The 20403-nt window shown below is 41.5% G+C and overlaps 1 protein-coding gene across 3 annotated transcripts in view; it reads left to right on the top strand.

Annotated features, from left to right (window-relative positions):
• Positions 1–20403, top strand: part of LOC126213059 (dynamin-like 120 kDa protein, mitochondrial) — a 228132-nt gene that overhangs the window by 57297 nt on the left and 150432 nt on the right. For 2 of the 3 annotated variants that reach the window (XM_049940634.1, XM_049940633.1), the window contains exon 4: positions 5176–5337. In XM_049940634.1, the coding sequence (XP_049796591.1) occupies positions 5176–5337 (162 nt within the window). Of the gene's footprint in view, positions 1–5175; positions 5338–9343; positions 9386–20403 lie in introns of all 3 variants that reach the window. The other variant, XM_049940632.1, reaches the window with a different exon arrangement.

Below are 20403 nucleotides of genomic sequence, written 5' to 3'. Positions count from 1 at the left end.
GAGAAATTAAAGGAAAATTCCAGGCAAAAATTGGAATGATAAAAAGATAGAAATGGGGAAGATCTGAGTGAAGCAGAGGATGTTAAGGAAAGATGGGCAGAATATGTAGAAGGCCTATACAAGAAAGAACTGCATAATGCCAGGGCTCCTACTGCTGATGTTAATGTTAATTTAGAACTAGAGCCATATATTTTGGAGAGCGAAATCCAGTGGGTCCTTGAAAATTTGGCTGATAACAAAACTAGTGGAAAATTGTTAAGGCTTTCGTGGCCACTTGTTGACAGACTGCCTATTGGCTTCTGTCTCAGGTTCTTCGGCCGACATTCATCTAATGATTTTTCTGACGTTTCGCCAGCACGAGTGGCTGGCATTGTCAAAGCTTCACCCTCCATTGCCGGTGGTGAACTGGACCACCGGCAATGTAGCGTGAAGCTTTGACAATGGCAGCCACCCGTGCTGGCGAAACGTCAGAAAAATCATTAGATGAACGTCGGCCGAAGAACCCGAGACAGAAGCCAATAGGCAGTTTGTCAAAACTAGTGCACATGATGAAATACCAGCAGAATTGTTTAAAGTCACTGGAAAGGATGCAGTGAAAGTGCTGCACTCAATATGTCAAAAAATATGGATCATACAGCAGTGGCCTGAAGACTGGAAAAAAATCAGTATTCGTCCCCATTCCAAAGAAGAGAAGTTCTAAAGAATGCTCAGATTACCGAACAATCGCACTTATCTCACATGCTAGCAAAGTCATGTTGAAAATCTTACAAAATAGACTTCGCCAATATCTAGATCTAGAGCCACCAGAAGAACAAGCTATATTTAGGAAAGGAAGAGGAACTAGAGATCAAATTGCTAACATTCGGTGGATTACGGAAAAAGCAAGAGAATTCCAGAGAGATGCGTACCTCTGCTTTATTGACTATGCCAAAGCCTTTTACTGCGTCGATCACAACAAATTATGGAACGTACTGAAAACAGGGGTGTACCAGATCACCTCATTCATCTGATACGGAGTTTATACCTTGACCAAGAAGCCACAGTGAGAACTGTGTATGGAACAACGGAATGGATAAAGATTCAGAAAGGGGTCCGGCAAGGCTGCATACTGTCACCGTACTTATTCAGTCTGTATGCAGAACATGTTATGAGGAATGCGAGACTAGATGAAGGAGAAACAGGAATTAAAATAGCTGCAATAAATGTAAACAACCTCAGGTACACGAATGATACGATCCTGTTGGCAGAAAGTGAAGAAGAATTGAGAACACTCTTGCTGAAGGTGAAAGACGAAAGTGAAAAGGCCGGTCTTAGGCTGAATGTGAAGAAAACGAAAATTATGGCAACTACACCTACCAATTCGTGGGAAACCACGGAGGTAGTGACCACATCAGTTATCTCGGTTCCCAGATCTCTGCTGATGGCGACTGCAGCCAGGAAATCTGGAGACGCTTGTTGCTCGGGAGACTGGTGATGTCAAACCTTGACAAGGTTATAAGGTCCAGAGATGTAACACTAGCAACAAAGATCCGTATTGTGAGGGGTATGGTCTTTCCAGTTGTGATGTATGGATGTGAGACCTGGACCATTAGAAAGGCTGAACGGCGAAGAATTGACTCCTTCGAATTGTGGTGTTGGAGGAAACTTCTTAGAGTTCCATGGACTGCAAAGAGAACCAATAGACCAATATTGGAGCAAATAAAACCAGATTTCTCCTTGGAAGGTCTAATGTTAAAACAAAAGCTGACCTACTTTGGACACACAATGTGAAGGCATGCCTCACTGGAAAAACATTAATGCTGGGGAAGATTGAAGGAACTAGAAAATGAGGACGTGAGAGGATGAGATGGATCGATGGCATCACAGGAAGAAGTGGCGTGATTTGGTTCGTGGGGTCACGAAGAGTCGGAACCGACTAAACGAATAGAGAGAGAGAGAGAGAGAGAGAGAGAGAGAGAGAGAGAGAGAGAGAGAGAGAGAATGAATATATGAAATATCCAATAGATCAGTTTTTAATCTCTTGGGGCATTTTCGTCAATTGCACTCTGCCAACAATCAGCAGATACATAAAGAAAGAAATTCAGAGGAACTAAAAGTTAAAAATTCTCATAACTAATAAATGAATAATCAAATGGAATGGGAATCACTGGAGGCAAGGGAACATTCTTTTTGAGAAACACTATCGAGAAAATTTAGAGGACCAGCCTTTGAAGGTGACTGCACAATGATTCTATTGCTGCCAAACATAAGGACCAGAAATATATGATACGAGAAATTAGGTCTCGTAGGAGGCACGTAGACGGTCATTTTTCCCTTGCTGTATTTGTAAGTGGAGCAGGAAGGGTAATGATTAGTAGTGGTACAGGGTACCCTCCACTGTGCAGTGTACGGTGGCTGGCAGAACGTATGTAGGTGTAGAGTTGAGGAACTGAGCTGGGTGGTGGAAATAGAGAAGAGTAAAAGAGTAGTGGGTGCATTGGTGGAATGAAGGCACAGAAAGAGTTGTAGTGGGAACAGGAAAAGGAGGGTAGGTAGGTGGAGGACTGGGACTAGTGATGGTCGACACCAGGGAGGTTGCGGAAACAGAGGATATGTTGTCGGCACAGTTCCCATCTGTGAAATTCAGAAAATCTGGTCCAGGATCCAGATGGCACAGGCTGCGAAGCAGTAATTGAAGTGAACAACATTGTGTTGGGCAGCGTGTTCTGTGGTCCTGCTGCCTAAAAGCTAAACTGCAACCACTGTACTGCTTTCTGGGTATTACAGGAGCCTTCAATACTGTTCTGTGTGTGACGTCTGCTAATAAGCGAAAGATTGGCGACTGTGAATGCTGGGTCATCTCGTTCTCTTTTCTCGATCAGAACGTGACGTGATTTTGTATCTTTTTCACTTATGTATGAGGTCTGTTCAAAAAAATCCAGAACATTGGCAATTTAGTGTCAATGGTGTGTTGGAGAGGAATGCTGTTGACATCCGTGCACACGCCTGTGCTTAATGAGTAACTTCTGGGAAGTTCCATTGCTGTATGTCTGTTAGTTATTGTTTGGTGTCGTATTGAGTAGAATGTCGTTGCTCAGTTTGCGAATTTTGAGACGGCAGAGTTAAAGGAGCAACGCGTCTGCATTAAATGTTGTGTGAAACTCGAGAAAACCTTTACAGACACACATCAAATATTGCAGGAAGCCTACGGTGATGAGTGCTTAAGCCATACTTGGTGTTACATATGTTTCACACGATTTAAAAATGGACAGGTGCAAGTTAAAAATGATCCCCATTCAGAATGCCCTTCCATGTCTATCGACGACGCTCGTGTTAGGAGCGTCAATGAAACTGTGCGTGCCATTCTAATACTGACTGTCCGAGAGATTGCAGAAGAATGTAACTTTTCAGTTGGATCATCTCACGAAACCTTGAAACAGTATCTTGGAATGCATCATGTTGCTGCCAGGTTCATCTCGTGACTCGTGAGTCAAGACCAGAAAAACTGTCCCCTCACAATCTGTGAAGAGTTTGTGGATCGTTTGAATGAGTACGAGATGCTACTTAAGAGAATCATAACTGTTGATGAGATGTGGATCTACGGTTGTGTGTTGAGACCAAGATTCAGTCTTCACAAAGGATCTGGAAAGATTTTCCAAGACACAAAAAAGCTCCTCACGTCACTTCAAATGTCAAAGCCATGCTGTTAGTTTTTCTTGATTTTGGATTACTTCATCAAAAATTCATGCCACAGAGTCAAACTGCTAATTTATTGTACTGTCGGGATGTGTTGCGATGCCTGTGACAAAATGTGAGAAGGAAGTGGCCTGAAATGAGGTGGAAAGTTCGTGGCTCTAGCATCACGATAGTGCATCCCGACATTCATATCAATGGTGGTGCATGACTATTGCAGAAAATACGTAACGACTGTGCGGCCTCACACTCCGTACTCTCCAGACCTGTCTGTTGCGAACTTTAATTTCCAAAGTTGAAAACTCCATTGAAAGGATGACGTTTGCAATGACGGGTGAGATAAAAGAAAATTCGCAGATGGCACTTCGTGCGATCAAACAAGAAATGTACCGAGGCTGCTTCTGGAAGTGGAAGTGCCGTTGGGAGTAGAGTATCAGTTGTGGAGGAGTATTTCAAAGGAAATTGTGCACAAGAAGTAAAAGGCAAGAGAAAAAAAAAAAAAAATTGTGGTCGAAGTCCTGGAATTTTTTGAACAGAACTCGTACTTTCCATTTTAGTTATGTTTTCTCCCCAGAGATGAGTCTTTGTCTGTCAGTTTGTACAGATTTCTCCTGATGATGCAGCTAAAATGCTGTGAAAACAGTTGTGTCTTTCCAGACCTAGACAAACGTAATACAGTACAGAATTTCCTGAGAGTGGAGTCAGGTTAACATGAGAAAACACAATAACAGAATGAGGCCGAGTGCACTCCAGTCCAGGATTATATTGGATACACGGCTTGTTAATCTCGTGGAGTGCACCGAGGTGCTGCCTCCAATGTTTGATAGTGCTGCCACCCGGTAGCTGGACCTGCAGTGGCAGGTGCTGGCACGGGCGGGTTGTATTGTGGCGGTTTGCGCCAGAGCCTCGCGTCCTATTATGGTAGCTGCTGCCGTGGTGCTGGTGTGATAGGATTGGTAACCACATATTCTAACTTGATACACTAATTGTTATCTTTACCTTTTTTTATTCCCGGCTCAATATGCTATTCCAGTGTGGGCTGGCGATTCGAGGAGCGTACGCGTCCCGTGTGCACGAGTACTCCCTCTCGTAAAATTATTGTCGTTGCCGTCCCATCTTAATGATACGCATTGTCTCTCGCCTCGGTTCTCCTCGTGAAAATAAATAATAAATCTGGACATTAGCTTTACTCTCTTTTACGACAGATTTATCATTTTTGGTTTGGGAGTATCGTTTACCGATAAGGCATGTGTAGGGATCCGTAAGGCTCTTCCAGAGTGATCTGTAAGTCCACTGACCTACAGGGGTACTGGTACAAAAATGTTTCTCTGATGGATAGCAAAAATATAATGTAGTAAACAAAAGAATGGTAACTGCTTAAAAGATGAAACTAAATGGGAAGACTCACATCCCTGCCAGTGTCGACGGTGTCACGAGAGGGGTGCGTACGATGTGTAGCTCGGTGACACTAGTCTCGGAGGCAGCTTTTGTGTAAACTTTCAGACCCTAGGATCTACAAGCTAGGAGAGGCGAAGATGCGGGGCTTCCGGGAGTGGTTCAACAGCCGACTGCAGGACGCGATCGACGCGGCGGAGCGGGAGGAGGGACTGCGGCCGCTCCCGCCCGGGGAGTCCGACGACAGCTTCTCGGCCAACCTCGCCTCCAGTGAGTATTCGCAGCCGACTCTGTCTTGCTTCTCACTCACGTGTGAGAGCTGCAAGAAGTGTTGAACGTAATGGTACCACCTGTTGGCTTTGACGCGTGACCTCATCAAAATTGCAGACAGACCTATAGTTTTGTGTGTGTGTATGCGGGGGGGATTACAGGTCAGTCTGTTGCTATAACTTGCATTACAAAAAATAATGTAGAAGCAAAATAAATAATGTCTGTTTGCACTCGTGATGTCACACACTCCATCATTACTTTACAAGTCAAAGCTGACATTAGGTATCAGAAGGTTCTAGCCTCTTGCACCTTTTTTATTCACAATTTTTTTTTGTCCATCAAACTGTTGTTGAGATGTTGAGCCAAGACCACGTGGTTATTGAATGATCCACTCAGAGCTGAAAGAAAATTTAAGAGCAAACAGAAAATTGAATAATAAAAAAAACTCAGATTCGTGATAGTATATGCACAAATGATAAGTTGCAGTGTGAGTTCTTAAATTAATGTGAGAAATTTGTGTACAGAATCAAAGGAGTGTACCACAAGAAAATCTTTAAACTGAAAATGTGAATGTTTATTACTCAGAGTTTCAGTTCTGCTGGAAAACTGTTTAAAATGTGAAATCTATTTCAATACTGCTCTCATTTCCATTCAATGACTAAAAATGTGTTGCCCGAGTGTAAATAGCTTCCTTGTCTACTGTTTGATGAAGGGACTATACGAGGTGTGGCTAAAAAAAAAAAAAAAAAAAAAAAAAAAAAAAAAAACCGGACTGATGCTGGAAAAAACATTTATTTACAATTATTTACAGTTTCATGTTATCTCCTTCAATGTACTCTCCTCCTCGGTCTCTACACCACTCCATACGAATTTTCCACTGTTCATAGCAATGCTGCAGATCATTTTCTGTAAGTCCATACATTACTTCCGTCGCTTTTTCGTTTACTGCTTCAACAGTCTCAAATCTAGTTCCTTTCAAAGCTGACTTGACTTTAGGGAAAAGAAAAAAGTCACAGGGGGCCAAATCAGGTGAGTAGGGTGGATGATCTAAGATGGGAATGTTGTGTTTTGCCAAAAACGTCTTCACTGACAACGCACTGTGAGCTGGGGCATTGTCTTGGTGAAGGATCCGTGACTTTTTTCTCCACAAATCGTTCCGTTTTCTCCGTACTCGCTCACGTAGGGTAGCCAGGACGCTAATGTAGTTATGCTGATTCACTGTTTGTCCCTCTGGTACCCAATCAATGTGCACAATCCCTTTGATGTCAAAAAAAACAATCGTCATTGCCTTGAATTTCGAGAGACACTTTGGAACCAATTTTGAACACACTTTGTTCATGTTGAAACTTTCATGAAGAATCTGCCTAACACTTTCCTTGTCAACTCCTGTTAACTCAGACACTGCTCTGATTGTTAAACGGCGATCTTGTCGAACAAGTTTACTGATTTTTTCAATGTTTGCATCAGTTTTTGCTGACAATGGTCTGCCAGTGCGAGTGTCATCACTGGTGTCTTCGCGGCCATCTTTAAATCGTTTAAACCACTCAAACACTTGTGTTCGCGATAAACAATCATCGCCGTACACTTGTTGTAACATTACAAACGTTTCACTTGCAGATTTTCCTAGTTTGAAACAAAATTTGATGTTAACACGCTGTTCTTTCTGTACACTCAACATTTTCCGACGCACAGACAAAACGTCAACTACTTAAAACAGACGCCACGGGCAGACTGAGTGCAGGAGGCAGATGAAACTCGAGCAGTAGGCGGAGCGAGAGTCACGTGACAGGCCACGCGACTTTCAGCCTTATTGCATTCATTTTATTGTTTCACCAGTACTAGTCCGGTTTTTTTCTAGCCACACCTCGTATGTCATGCGATGAAAGAGTTAGAATTCTGAGGTGCTTAAGAAGACCACCACTGCTCCCTCTTCCTTATCCTTGTCCCGGTCTCCCAGCTCTAGTGACCTCAGTGTGAACACCGTATTGAATTCTTATCTTTCCTGTCCCGCTGTACGGTGTCGTAAACCTGTCGGAAACCCTTTCACGAGCAGTCGTCTGTAAGAATGTTTCTTGTGGTTCTGGATTAATTCGACTTTTTCAGTTGTGTGTGGACAGACAAAAGAAATTTACTCGGTTGTGGGCACTACATAACATACGAAATTTTATAAATGCTACTTGCATTTCTCTTATCAAATAAGCTGTGTCAGGTGTTTCCATCATGTTACAATACAGAATTTTCCGAGAAGTCTACATGTCTCACTCAGTCAGCTGTATTCTGTTTCTGTGGCTAAAAATAGTGTTAAATGCCAAAATAATTGGTACGGGACCTTTGGCGAGACCCTGAATGTGGTGTGTGGACAGTGTTATGAAAGACCTACAATAAGTACAACTGCTGGGAGGATTGCAGGAAAGAGCAGTGGTAAAGTATAGTTAAGGTGACATCTCAACGGAGTGGGTGATCCTCTCAACCTGATCATGGCAACAAACTATTTAATTACAATGAAAAGTGACTACAAGAAAATTTTTGTTTTTGTTATTATAATAGAGTGTCCATTTACATGTGTCTTACGATGCACATGAAATAAATACCACAGTGCCATTGTACTCTCACTGTGTAGGCATAGGTATAGTTTTCTGGTGGGAATTAAATGGTGAGAAGTGTTGGAGGGGGAGGGTGCTGGTAGTGCGGTAGAGTGAGAAAGTAACTCCAATAGGCACAGACTCCATAGACCCGTCTCGGAGGAGGAGGAACAGAAAAGAGCTTAGTGTTGCAGCCGTGGCTCCTAAAGCCCTCAGTCTCATAAATCAGGTGTTACTGCAGCACGGTTTGGTTGCCAGAGTGGCTTTGCTGATGACAGTTTATCTTACTCTGCCACGAACCAATCAGTTATTGTTACATCAGCAGAAACTGATGAAAGAAGTGGTCTTTTTGTAAAATTTAAATGATAAAAATTACTCACATTAGGGCAGTTCTGAAGTAGTTTTGAACAGACTATACTGCATATTCAGAAATTATTATGCCGAGCAGGAGGAGACCTCGAGCAGATATGGTTTCAGCTTTTGTTTGAGGTTAATTTTATTACGTATAAAATTCTTTACAGCGTTGGGTCAGATTTATACGTTAGAATACGTCACTCCCTTCTGCACCACACTAAGACAGAAAGATGGATAGTGTAAATAATTTTTCCTTTTGGTATTATATTTATGAATGTTAGTGATGTTTTTTTAAAGTGTGGTTGATTGTTATGAACGAACTTCATAAGAGGGTAAATATATTACCAGGCTGTCGTCAGTATGCCCAGCTGTTTAAAGAGATGTCTACAAGAGGCACTGGAGGGAATGCCATACATTATCCTTATACACATATCTGGGCAACACCATTTCTTCAGTGATAAGTTATCTAACAATATGAGGCCATAAGACATTAGCTAATGAAAATAGGAAAGCAAGTAGACTTTCTGACATTTTGCATCTGCACAATCTAAACATGATCTGCAGTGAAAGTCGCCTGAAGAACAGGCTACAGACTCCAGTAGTAAGAAATTATTAAGAACAGATTTACATAATTAGAAAATTTAATGTGATGTTATGTATTGCAATTTTATGTACAATTATTAATGGCTTTTGTCACCTGGCAAACAGAAAGAAAATGACACTGAGGTTAAAGTGATTATAGTATCTTTCCAAATTCTGATATTTTTTACATTGTAAGTGACAGAAGGTATATTTGTAGGTGTATAGCCAGATCGACAGTTCCAATTTTTTGCACACTGTTTTGACGGCTAGCTGTGACGAGTAGTTGAATTTTTGCACAACTGTTTTGAGGCTTTTGCACAACTATTTCGAGGACTAGGTCGCTTACCCAAACAATGGGGTAAAACGCAGAACTGTTGAGCCGGCTAAACACGTGGAAATATATCTTCAGAATTTATAATTTCATGAGGCCATTGCAGTATGCTTCCTGCGACTCTTATATGGTGTTTTATGTTTTCTCAATATTACAGGTTTCCAGACACTGACTGCTTTTCTGGAGAGATTAATAGAAGGTCTGTAAAGTGAGGCTGGAACGTTTGAAACACTACTTCCCTCGTGCTCTTGTCATTCTAGTTTTTTAGCCAGTGGGAGTGGAAAGATGAATCCTTCCTTTCACCCGTCCGTTACTATAACATTGTGCGATTGACGACAATAGGTGAGTTTTGTGCCCTGTTTGGGCTGTGTCAGGCATGTCGATGCCAGGTGTGATGAGTCCACAGCTCTGACTTAGCTAAAGATGTATTTTCTTTTAGGGTAGGCAACCATTTTCTATCTGAGACTGGGAGAAGCCTTACTGTCGATCGCTCACATTGAATATCGTCTGACGAGAGCTCTGTTTTCGTAGAGAGTTGTGATGTCAGTCTGATCCTTTCTCTCCCGAGATGTGAGTGAGGACGTGGTTGACGATTGCTCAGAAAGGTGCCTGTCAGAATCTATGACTGCAGTTATTTCTGGGAGTAATTATCAGATACAGAGAGCTTTGAAAATATTCTGTCTGCTCCCAGAAGAAGTGTCATCGACAACAGATTTGAATAAGCAGAGAGAGTTTCAAACATCTGATTGTCTACTATATAAATTGTTTTTTCTTACTGCCTTTATGTTCTTCTCTTTAAGTTTAACCAACTTATAACAGGCAATAACTGAAAATTATGTTCTCGTGGTTAGCACTTTCTTTCATCAGTCCTTCGAATTATGAAACTGATAGCTACCACATACACTATTTCAATTCCTCACATCAAGTTTTGTTTTTCCATGCCCCTAAATCACTTAAGGAAGATGCCAGGACAGTTACCTTCAAAACACATGGCCAATTGCTTTCCTCCGCCTTTTTCAAAGCGAGCTTGTGCCCCGCATATTGCTATCTGACATCTTGATTTTCAATTATTTGCTTGCATTTTTTCCATTTACAACTGCCTCAGCATTCATTTTGTGATAAAGATTTTAAACAGCACTTAGCAGGCGGGCTGAGATTCGTTACTTGTCCACGATTTTCCATAGTTTGTGTAACCATTCTTTCAAAAGCTATGAAATGATACATGAAGGCTGTAAATGTAGGTTTGTCGAATTCTTTATGTTTTTCAATTAACTGTGTCATACTAAATAAACTGTCTGTACATGATTTGTAACTCTGATTGATTAAAACTCCGTGCCAGACAAGGACTCGAACGCAGAACCGTTGACAGGTTTGAGTCCTGGTCGGCTGTTTGTTAGAAAGTTTCAAATTGGCTTACTATCCACTGCAGAATGAAATATTCATTGAGGAGTCTTTAAAGGATCTTACTCTTATAAAGCTGTGTTAGTTAGTCACTTAATAGAATTACAAAATCGAGTCAACTTTGCAGTATGAGGTGAGTTACGATCCTGAAGTTACACTGCTTCTGGCTCGGATGTGTGCATCAATTCACTCGGAAGGTTGCTGTATGTTTGTTGTACCCTTTCCCGAGGTAAAAATGAGAGGATGGGATGTGTCTGTGATGTTCCAGCCGTGACCCGAGGTCGTACCCAGCGAATCCCCACACCTCGACACCGGGGCTAACACAACTGCATCTCTCGAAAACGTCGGAAAAACGGGACTTCTCCAGGTTGCCACCGTACTTGTTGACGATGGCCGTCCACAGTAGTGCAGAACACGGTGCGATGCCGTTTGTCAACATTCTGTGCCTCTCAGTCGAGGCACAACTCGAGTAGCTCTCTGTGTTCTGCTTACGACAGCTTCCACCGGGAAGGCAATTTCGTTGTCTAGTTGTTACTGATATCCAGTCAGTGGTGCCGGGTGACAGTGTGTCTGGTCCTCGGATTGCGAGGGCTGACGTGAAGGGATTGCAAAATGCTCAGTGCGCAGTATGCGTTCTTCCCCGGTAGTAGTCAGGTACGATTGACCGGAACCTCGATGACTGGCAAGCCTGTCCTGGGGGCCACTGCCACATCCAAATGCTTCACGGATCTGGATATTATATGATATGACAAGCTGTGCAGATGGAGACCCACAGTGTGTCCCCTTCCGAACCCAGTGAGGTGTTGGTAATGCTGAATCATCCGTGTACACAGTACCGCACTGCCCTTCACAGTGATTGCTCAATGTCTGATGCTGTTTTTGTCCCTCACATGCCCTAACAGGCCTGACAACGACATTAAACATACACTGCTCTCCAGCGGCAGTCCTACCTGTCACCGAGAATTGCAAATCTCATCATTTAGATACCCGCTGATGACGTGTATATATGTATACGGAGTTAGAGTGGCATCTGACTGTGTCGTCTGGATGATTCACTTTTTTGTCAGGTGGTTTGTGTTTCCCTCGTAGTTTTCATCTACATTTTTCTCAGGAAACAAACAACATGTAATTGAGTGAGAAAATAAGGACCAAGCGAGGTGGCGCAGTGGTTAGCACACTGGACTCGCATTTGGGAGGACGACGGTTCAATCCCGTCTCCAACCATCCTGATTTAGGTTTTCTGTGATTTCCCTAAATCGTTTCAGGCAAATGCCGGGATGGTTCCTTTGAAAGGGCACGGCCGATTTCCTTCCCTAACCCGAGCTTGCGCTCCGTCTCTAATGACCTCGTTGTCGACGGGACGTTAAACAACACTAACCTAACCCTAACCTGAGAAAATAGGGAAAAATAATGGGTAACAGAAAACGTTGATACTATTGGTGTTAGGAAGAATTCCACTGCACTGATATATTCAAATACATACATCAGAAAAAGTTTTGCATCTCCCCGGTTTCCAGAACTCCTGAAGATATATGTTGACTGTGGATATTGTATCACACACACAGTCCCTTTGACTGTTCAGAGATGTCATTAAACCCACCCGAAGATGTAAACAACCGTGCATGAGCAGCACCTAGTAGACTGAGGGGGTCTTACAGCCTATCAGTTCCAGTCATTCCACCAGGAAGGAGGTACACGGCTCATGTTGTCTGTTGTCTGTAGCTCAGCTGTGCCTAAATGATCAATACCGCAGTTCGATCACGTCCGCATTGTTACTCTGTGCCAGGATGGACTCTCAATGAGGGAAGTGTCCAGGTGTCTTGGAATGAACCAAAGTAATGTTCAGATGTGCAGGAGATACAGAGAGACAGGAAATGTCGACGACATACCTCGCTCAGGCCGCCCGATGGCTATTATTGCAGTGGATGACCGCTACCTACAGATAATGGCTCGGAGGAACCCTTATGGCAAAGCTACCGTGTTGAGTAATGCTTTTCGTGCAGCCACAGGACATTGTGTTAAAATCGAACAGTGCGCAATAGGCTGTACGATTCGCAACTTCACTCCTGACATCCGTGGCGATGTCCATCTTTGCAACGACGCTGCTGTGCGGTGTGGTACAGATGGACCCGACAACATGCCAAATGGACCGTGTAGGATTGGCATCCTGTTCTCTTCACTGACGAGTGTCGCATATGCTTTCAACCAGACAGTCGTCGGAGACATGTTTGGAGGTAACCCGGTCAGGTTGAACGCCTTTGACACGCTGTCTACCAAGCGCAACAAGGTGGAGATTCGCTGCTGTTTTGGGGTGCGTTATGTGGGGCTGACGTACGCTGCTGCTGGTCACGGAAGGTGCCGTAATGGCTGTACAATAAGTTAATGCCATCCTCCAACTGATAGTACAACCACGTCGGCAGCATATTGGTGAGGCATTTGTCTTCCTGGACGACAATTTGCACCCCCATTGTGCTCATCTGAACCCTATCGAACATGTCTGGGATAACGAAACTTCCTGGCAGATTAAAACTGTGTGCCCAACCGAGACTCGAACTCGGGACCTTTGCCTTTCGCGGGCAAGTGCTCTACCATCTGAGCTACCGAAGCACGACTCACGCCCGGTACTCACAGCTTTACTTCTGCCAGTATCTCATCTCCTACATTCCAAAATTTACAGAAGCTCTCCTGCGAACCTTGCAGAACTAGCACTCCTGAAAGAAAGGATACTGCGGAGACATGGCTTAGCGGTTTTAACCTGCCAGGAAGTTTCATATCAGCGCACACTCCGCTGCAGAGTGAAAATCTCATTCTGGAAACATCCCCCAGTCTGTGGCTAAGCCATGTCTCCGCAGTATCCTTTCTTTCAGGAGTGCTAGTTCTGCAAGGTTCGCAGGAGAGCTTCTGTAAAGTTTGGAAGGTAGGAGACGAGATACTGGCAGAAGTAAAGCTGTGAGGACCGGGCGTGAATCATGCTTCGGTAGCTCAGATGGTAGAGCACTTGCCCGCGGAAGGCAAAGGTCCCGAGTTCAAGTCTCGGTTGGGCACACAGTTTTAATCTGCCAGGAAGTTTCATATCAGCGCACACTCCGCTGCAGAGTGAAAATCTCATTCATGTCTGGGATAGATTGAAAAGGGCTGTTTACGGACGACGTGGCCCATCAACCACTCTGAGGGATCTACGCCGAATCATTGTTGCGGAATGGGACAGTCTGGACCAACAGTGCCTGATAAGCTCGTGGATAGCATGCCACGACGATTACAGGCGTGGATCATTGCAAGAGGACGTGCTACTGGGTATTAGAGGTACCGATGTGTACAGCAATCTGGACCACCACCTCTGAAGGTCTTGCTGTATGGTGGTACAACATGAAATGTTTGGTTTTCATGAGCAATGAAAAGGCTAGAAATGATGTTTATGTTGACCTCCATTCCAGTTTTCTGTACAGGTTTTTGAACTCTCGGAACCGAGGTGATCCAAAACTTTTTTTGAGGTGTGTATAATATATTCAAAAATTACTTTCAAAATAGTTTTTTTTAATGTAGTATGTTTAAATTTTCTGAAGAGTTTGTGATGCTGTGCCCTCTTCACGTAAGTGTTTATGCAGATTGGGGATTACTAAAGTTAGGGTTGTCCTGAAATCTTATATCTTATTCAAAATGACTTACCTGTTGGCCCTATTAATTTCTTAGGGCAATTCCACGTATAATTTGTATAATGCCATGACTATATTAGCAGTGACAATTTTTTATTGCCAATCTGGCCTCTTTAAATACTTTTAGGGTCCTCTCACTATAAAATATGTTTCTTTTTTCTTTTTAGATGCAGGCAAATTGTAAAACTTCGCACTGCAACCATTAGTTCGCCTTAAATGAATGGAGCAAGTCTTCGTTACCTTTTGCTCGCCGTAGTATTGACAATATTCACTGAATAGTAAATTTTGACTAGGAGCTAGATGGGTATTCATATGATCTTTTACATTATGAGTGAATTATAGATACTCCTTTTTTAATTTTAATATGCACAAAATGTGATGACACTGTATTTTGCTTTTTTCTATATAGGTTGCACTTTGATGCGGTTTTAGGCCTCGAAACCGGTCGTGTTTTAACGAACAACAATTTTACCAGTTATTAGCAGAATTCCTCGTAATGTCATGACTTTCAGCAGCTACGGATGCCCAGAATATAAAGTTGTTGAATTTTTCTGGTGTATAGTTAAGAACTAGACGATACAATTGTTGCGACAAATAGTGCGACATTGCAAATTTTTGTCGAGAGATTGAGTGCCTTGCTGAAATTAAACGCCCACTTTGCTTTGTGAGCTTATTGCCTCTTTCCACCCTCATTCCCATTGTACAGGTTATCTTGTGTAGACTGTCGCTATAAAGCAGTGAGTGGTAGTGGTGCTACAGGATGCGTGAGATGGCTGTGTTAAATGAAACGAAGGTCGACAGGGGAGCAGCGAATGAAGGTGATTGTGATAATGGAACGACAGTCGTATTCTGTACTGGAGAACCAGGTCCGCTGTGGACGAAAGATAGGAGGGGTTTGTGTTTGTGCTGGTGTGCAAACTAAATGTGACAGTTTCTTTTTAGCAGAGCAGAAAGGTGATTTGTAGCTACTAGTATGAGGCTTACTATTTCAGTTAGTGCAAAAGCAATGAAAGAAAAATTTGTTTTGTAGAAATCATTTTAATTTTTCTCAAAATATTCACCTTTAAAATTTGTATGCTTTTAAATATGTTGTAACTAATTCTGGAAACATTTTACGCTCTTATTTTTAGCCATTCTCGGACCCATTTCCCCTTTCTCATTGATTTCCATTGTTTGTCAGTTGTAGCTACTGTAATGGCAGCATGTGCTTTCTATTCGGTGATTGACACCTTAACCTTGTAAAATCATGTTACCAACTGACATAATTATTGACAGTGTATGTTGCTTCAGTATACTGAAGGCTTGCCAAACTGGTATTGTCAGTAAATACTGAATTTGTGCAGGCTCCTTAAGAGTTAGTCAACTGAGGTTCTCCTTTGTGTAAATAGTTGCAGTGCACCTCATTTCTCGGCTGTGATAGTTAGGGCTGTGTTCAGGTGTGTCCTGTTAGCTGCTTCTAATATTGAATTAATACACCTACAAGTTCAGAGCATCTAGCTTCTTTTGTTGGGAGTGAAAGCTCTGTTCCACTGAATAATTTCTCGGAGGAAGGATTCATTTTTTCCCCTCGCTATTAGATTCCATTTGTTTTCAGTGACTGATAATTCAATAACTTGAGTTCATAAGAATTTCGTACTTGTTTAAAAACAGTGTATGTGATATCAATATGCAGTAACATTTTCAGAAACTGATTTTGCCTCTATTTGTAAATGATTTTGTTTTAACCAGTGTACAGTATGCAAAATTGCACATAAAAATTGTGAAAGTCTATCTTTGAATGTACTTTTAATTTTTTACTAATCATAATTTATTCTGCTTTGTTTTTAACTGGCTGCTTTGTGCTGCTGTAGATTAGCTGTGGTGGTTGGCTGTTGCTGCTTTGCTCATGTGGTTGGCTTTCTGTAGACCTTAGTGTTTTTATTTTGCTCATTTTGGGTGCTCATAAGTTGCTTATCACAGAGGTATTATCCAGTTTTGAATGGGGCCACATTCTCTGAAAATTTAATCACCTCATTGAAACGGTATGATTATACTACTATAAAAAAAATGTAATTATTTTTTCTCTTGTTCTTTAAGAAATATATTTGATGATGCATATTCTGGATAGAAAATAAAATCTGTTGTAGTCAAGTAAATCTCTTCTCTACAGTCAAGACGACAAATTGTGTAAAGTGAATCTTCTCGATGAACTGGAAATAATTGGTCTTGCTGTTCATAAATAAAAAATTACTCTTCTTAAATGTCAACAATCCTACCCAGGTGAGAAGTAAAGATTTTATTTCAGTATGTGTGATATGATATTCAGTTTTAACATTTCTACTCAGATAGGCAATCAAATGATAACTGACAGTTTTACATTTGCGTTGTGCTTATTTACAAACAACAGAAATACCTTATAGTTTCACTTTCATTGTTGAGACATAAACCAGATTATACAATATTGAATGAGAATGTCTCCTTTCTGGGATGCTGCAACAGTCATTTAAGTGATAGGCCACACACCCAGTCGTAGATTGCACACTTCTAACATGTTGTAGTATCACCTGTGGAGGTGCCCATTGATGTGCAACTTGGGAAAGATGACATTTCCTCAGTATGTACAAAAACATATGAAAATATGGAAATCAGCGTGCAACATTAACAAAAGCTCACACATTTCAGAGTCTCTTCATAAACTGGTATTAATAGTATTAATTTCCATGGTTTTCTTTTGTAGAATATGCCTAAAACATCCTTTATGATGCACTAAGTTCCACCACAGCATAGTATTGTATCTTTTACAGAGATATGCAGTTCAGAAATTGCAGGAAGGCAAGTACTTTCACACTAGTGACTTAGTTGCAGTGATTCAGCCATGTGGTTCGCTTAAAGCCGTGCACAACTCTCTCAGGATTGCCAGACACGCAACTGAACTGCTCGGCAGAGAGTCTGTGGCAACAGCTGCGTGCTCATGTGAGCCAGTTACAGAAGTCAGCAAAATGGTGAATATTTCATAGAAAAAAATGTGAGAGAGGACACCTGTGCAGTAATCATTAGAGCTTGCTGAGTTCTGCACGACTTTGTTCGCTAAAGAGACGAGTTCATGTTGGCTGGAACTTTAGACATAACTGGTACAGAGATATGGAGCACCGTGCTATAGAAACCACTGTGCCACGAGTATCTGGGACAAATTCACAGATTACTTTGTTAGCCCTGAAGAGGCTGTTCTTAGGCAAGTGAATAAGATATAAAATGTGTTCCAATAAATAATAAACAAACCAATACATGTGGCATTCTTTTTTTTTATACAGTTTTATTTTCAAAGTAAAGACAAATTTTTTCTTCTCCCAATCATTATGTTCGACAATCTTACTGCTATAATCCTTATTTCCTGAAATCCAAATTACAGGACGAAATTCTGCTTCAGTGATGACAACTTCCAACTTGCAGCATGAAACACAAACAAAAATCTTTAAAACGACACAGGAAAAGCCCGTTATTTGACAGTCGCAAAGCACAAATGACCAAAAATGCTGTACAACATGGCGATATGGCAGCTTTTATCTCCTTTTTCTGCAGCCGCACTGCTAGATCGCCACGTGAGAGAGGGTCGAATGTGGCCGAGTCATCTTAAAATGTCGTGGGGCCAGTGGCTGTACAGCATGTCATATGGCCAATTAGTAAGGCCATATAGGAACTGCCTGTTAAACGAAGAATGTGACTCAGCTGCACAAGTTTGTAAGGAGCCTATCACTTCCACTAACAATTTACAGATTGACATCAGATTTACTGCTTATTGTACTCACAGCAGTATTAAACCTTATGATGAGAATTAAATGAAACCATTATTTTTTTCAAGCCTGTTTGTCTATGGTTATTCACAAGCCCACCACAAGGCTACGTTTTTGGTAGCATTCTGGTGCACTTGAAAAGTAAGTGTAGATGAAATTGGCCAATTATGATGTATAAAACCAGGAAAGATAGTTCCATTTAATACTTGTAATAATGTTCACTATTGTGATGAATTGATAGTATTTTCCTTACCACAGATAAGCTGCAGCAGTTTTAGTGCTGTTAAGCAAGTGGTCTTATGTTATGACCGAGGCTGTATCCTGGTGATAATTATTTCAAGAAAATTAATAGTTTATCACCTTGTTATGCTACAGATCGTTTATGCTTTCTCTTACATCAGTTCTTTTTGCATCTTTCTAGCTATCCTTACTTTGCCCAACTTTGAAACATATGTATTTGTGACGATGAACATTAACAGTTGTTATTTGATCTACATTTGTGAAATAAACTTTGCCTGTTAAGGCTCTGCCACTATTGGAGCATGAAGCTTTAGTTTCTTTTTGTCACACAGCCATGTACGGTCTTTCGGTATTGCTTTCATACCTTCAGAAGCATACAGTACATTTTGTACAGTTTAGAACACATTTATTTTTAGTATTTGATTTAATTCCAGATGTGAAGTTAATGGAGCTAATGGGAATGAAATCTTTAAAGATACAATGGAGAGCCCTGCAGTTGTAAGGCCTGTCCAAATGGTCCGCTTGCATTTGTGGTCCAGGAGAGAGAGAGAGAGAGAGAGAATAAAATTCTTAGTTTGGTGGACCCCACTCCCGCTCACTTGCACATAAGCTGCGAATTAACATTGTGCACTTGCACAGTTTGCTTGCCTTACACCATTACACCTTGAGCGTCCTTCCTCTTCCCAATCTATGCCGTTAACATTAATAGCTGTAACAAGTACTGTTAATTCCTTTTTGTTAATTATGAACAAAGTTGAGATTTATAAGCAGTTGTCACGTTCCTCAACAAGAATCTTTCTCATTTCTTCTGTCTAATGTAGTTCTCATTGTCAGTGTACTTTAACTGCAAACTGAATACTCGAATTATTTCATCAGTTAGTTATTCATTCATGCACATTTACAGACCCATGTCGAAATCGGTGATCTTTAATTATCTTAAGTATTTTGTTACAGCTTTAATTTTAGTTACACATAACCGTACTCAATCATTTGGGATAATACAGCATACAGTTCCTTCTCATAAAAGAAGGAAAATTGTCAGCTAACAGCAGTTACAATTCTCAATGCATTCCAACACTTGCTGGGCCCATTAAAACTGCCATGTAATGACATAGTTGTACGGGGTCCACATTTCTGTACCCACGCCGAAGGGCCACTCGTCCGTCGCCCTGAATCGGCGAGTGCACACCTGCTGGACGGTGAGTGCAGAAACTGGCAGTTGCCTGCTTCTGAACCATCTGCAGAGTGGTGGGAACGAATGCCGTTCACACAGGTTCATCGTGCTGTTGGAGTGCTCTAATGCATTGGCCTGAAATGATTTCAGTGAAATAAATTTAAAGTTCCTGTCCCTGCCATGCTGACAGGTGTAAAGCACTCTCTTTCAGTTATTTTCTGGCTATCAGACTCGAGTGTGGGTGTTATATTTAGAGAAGTAAACCCGACTGTGTACCTAATGAGAACATGTCTCTCTTATGAATTTGATATTAAAGTTGTTCAGTTGAAAAACAGAAAATATCGCTCTGAAATAATAACAACACATAAAACGCTTCCCTAATATGTATAGTCGTTTGTTAACAGTTAAGCTCGTTTCACATTCATACTGAAGCAACCATTGCTACATTGTTTTTCTCCATTGATTAAACAGGTAATCACTGACCACAAAAGCCTTTTCATTACATTCTATTATCATTGTGTTCCTCCACAAAACTTATATAGTAACAGACTTGGTACTGTTTCAACCTAAAATCTCGTAACTAATCTCCTGTGCTGTTCCGCGAAATGACTGAATTACTCACATTATTGAAAAGTTACGTGGTCTGCCGTGATAATGTGTAACTTACTTTTTTGAAGCCCCTTCTGGATAGGAAGATGACAGACGTTGTTCTTGCAAAACCCCATTGAGAAAATTGTGGATTTTATGCTGCTGCCACCATTGTGTATATTGTGTATCAACCATGAGAATAAAGTAAAACGACATCAGGGCACTTAGAGAGACATATAGTCAGCCATTATGCCTCTCGATCGGTGTGAGAATTGTATAGGACAGAAACTTGTGAACAGTGGTAAAAGATATCCTCTGCCATTCGCTGTACATAGGCTTGGGGAGTATGCGTGTATATATACTTTTGTAGTGGTATCTGTCCCTGTATTGT

This window comes from Schistocerca nitens, chromosome 11 (genome assembly GCF_023898315.1).
Source record: "Schistocerca nitens isolate TAMUIC-IGC-003100 chromosome 11, iqSchNite1.1, whole genome shotgun sequence".
Taxonomy (NCBI): domain Eukaryota; kingdom Metazoa; phylum Arthropoda; class Insecta; order Orthoptera; family Acrididae; genus Schistocerca; species Schistocerca nitens.
Note: the sequence above shows the minus strand (reverse complement) of the source record. Positions and strands in the feature narration are given on the sequence as shown.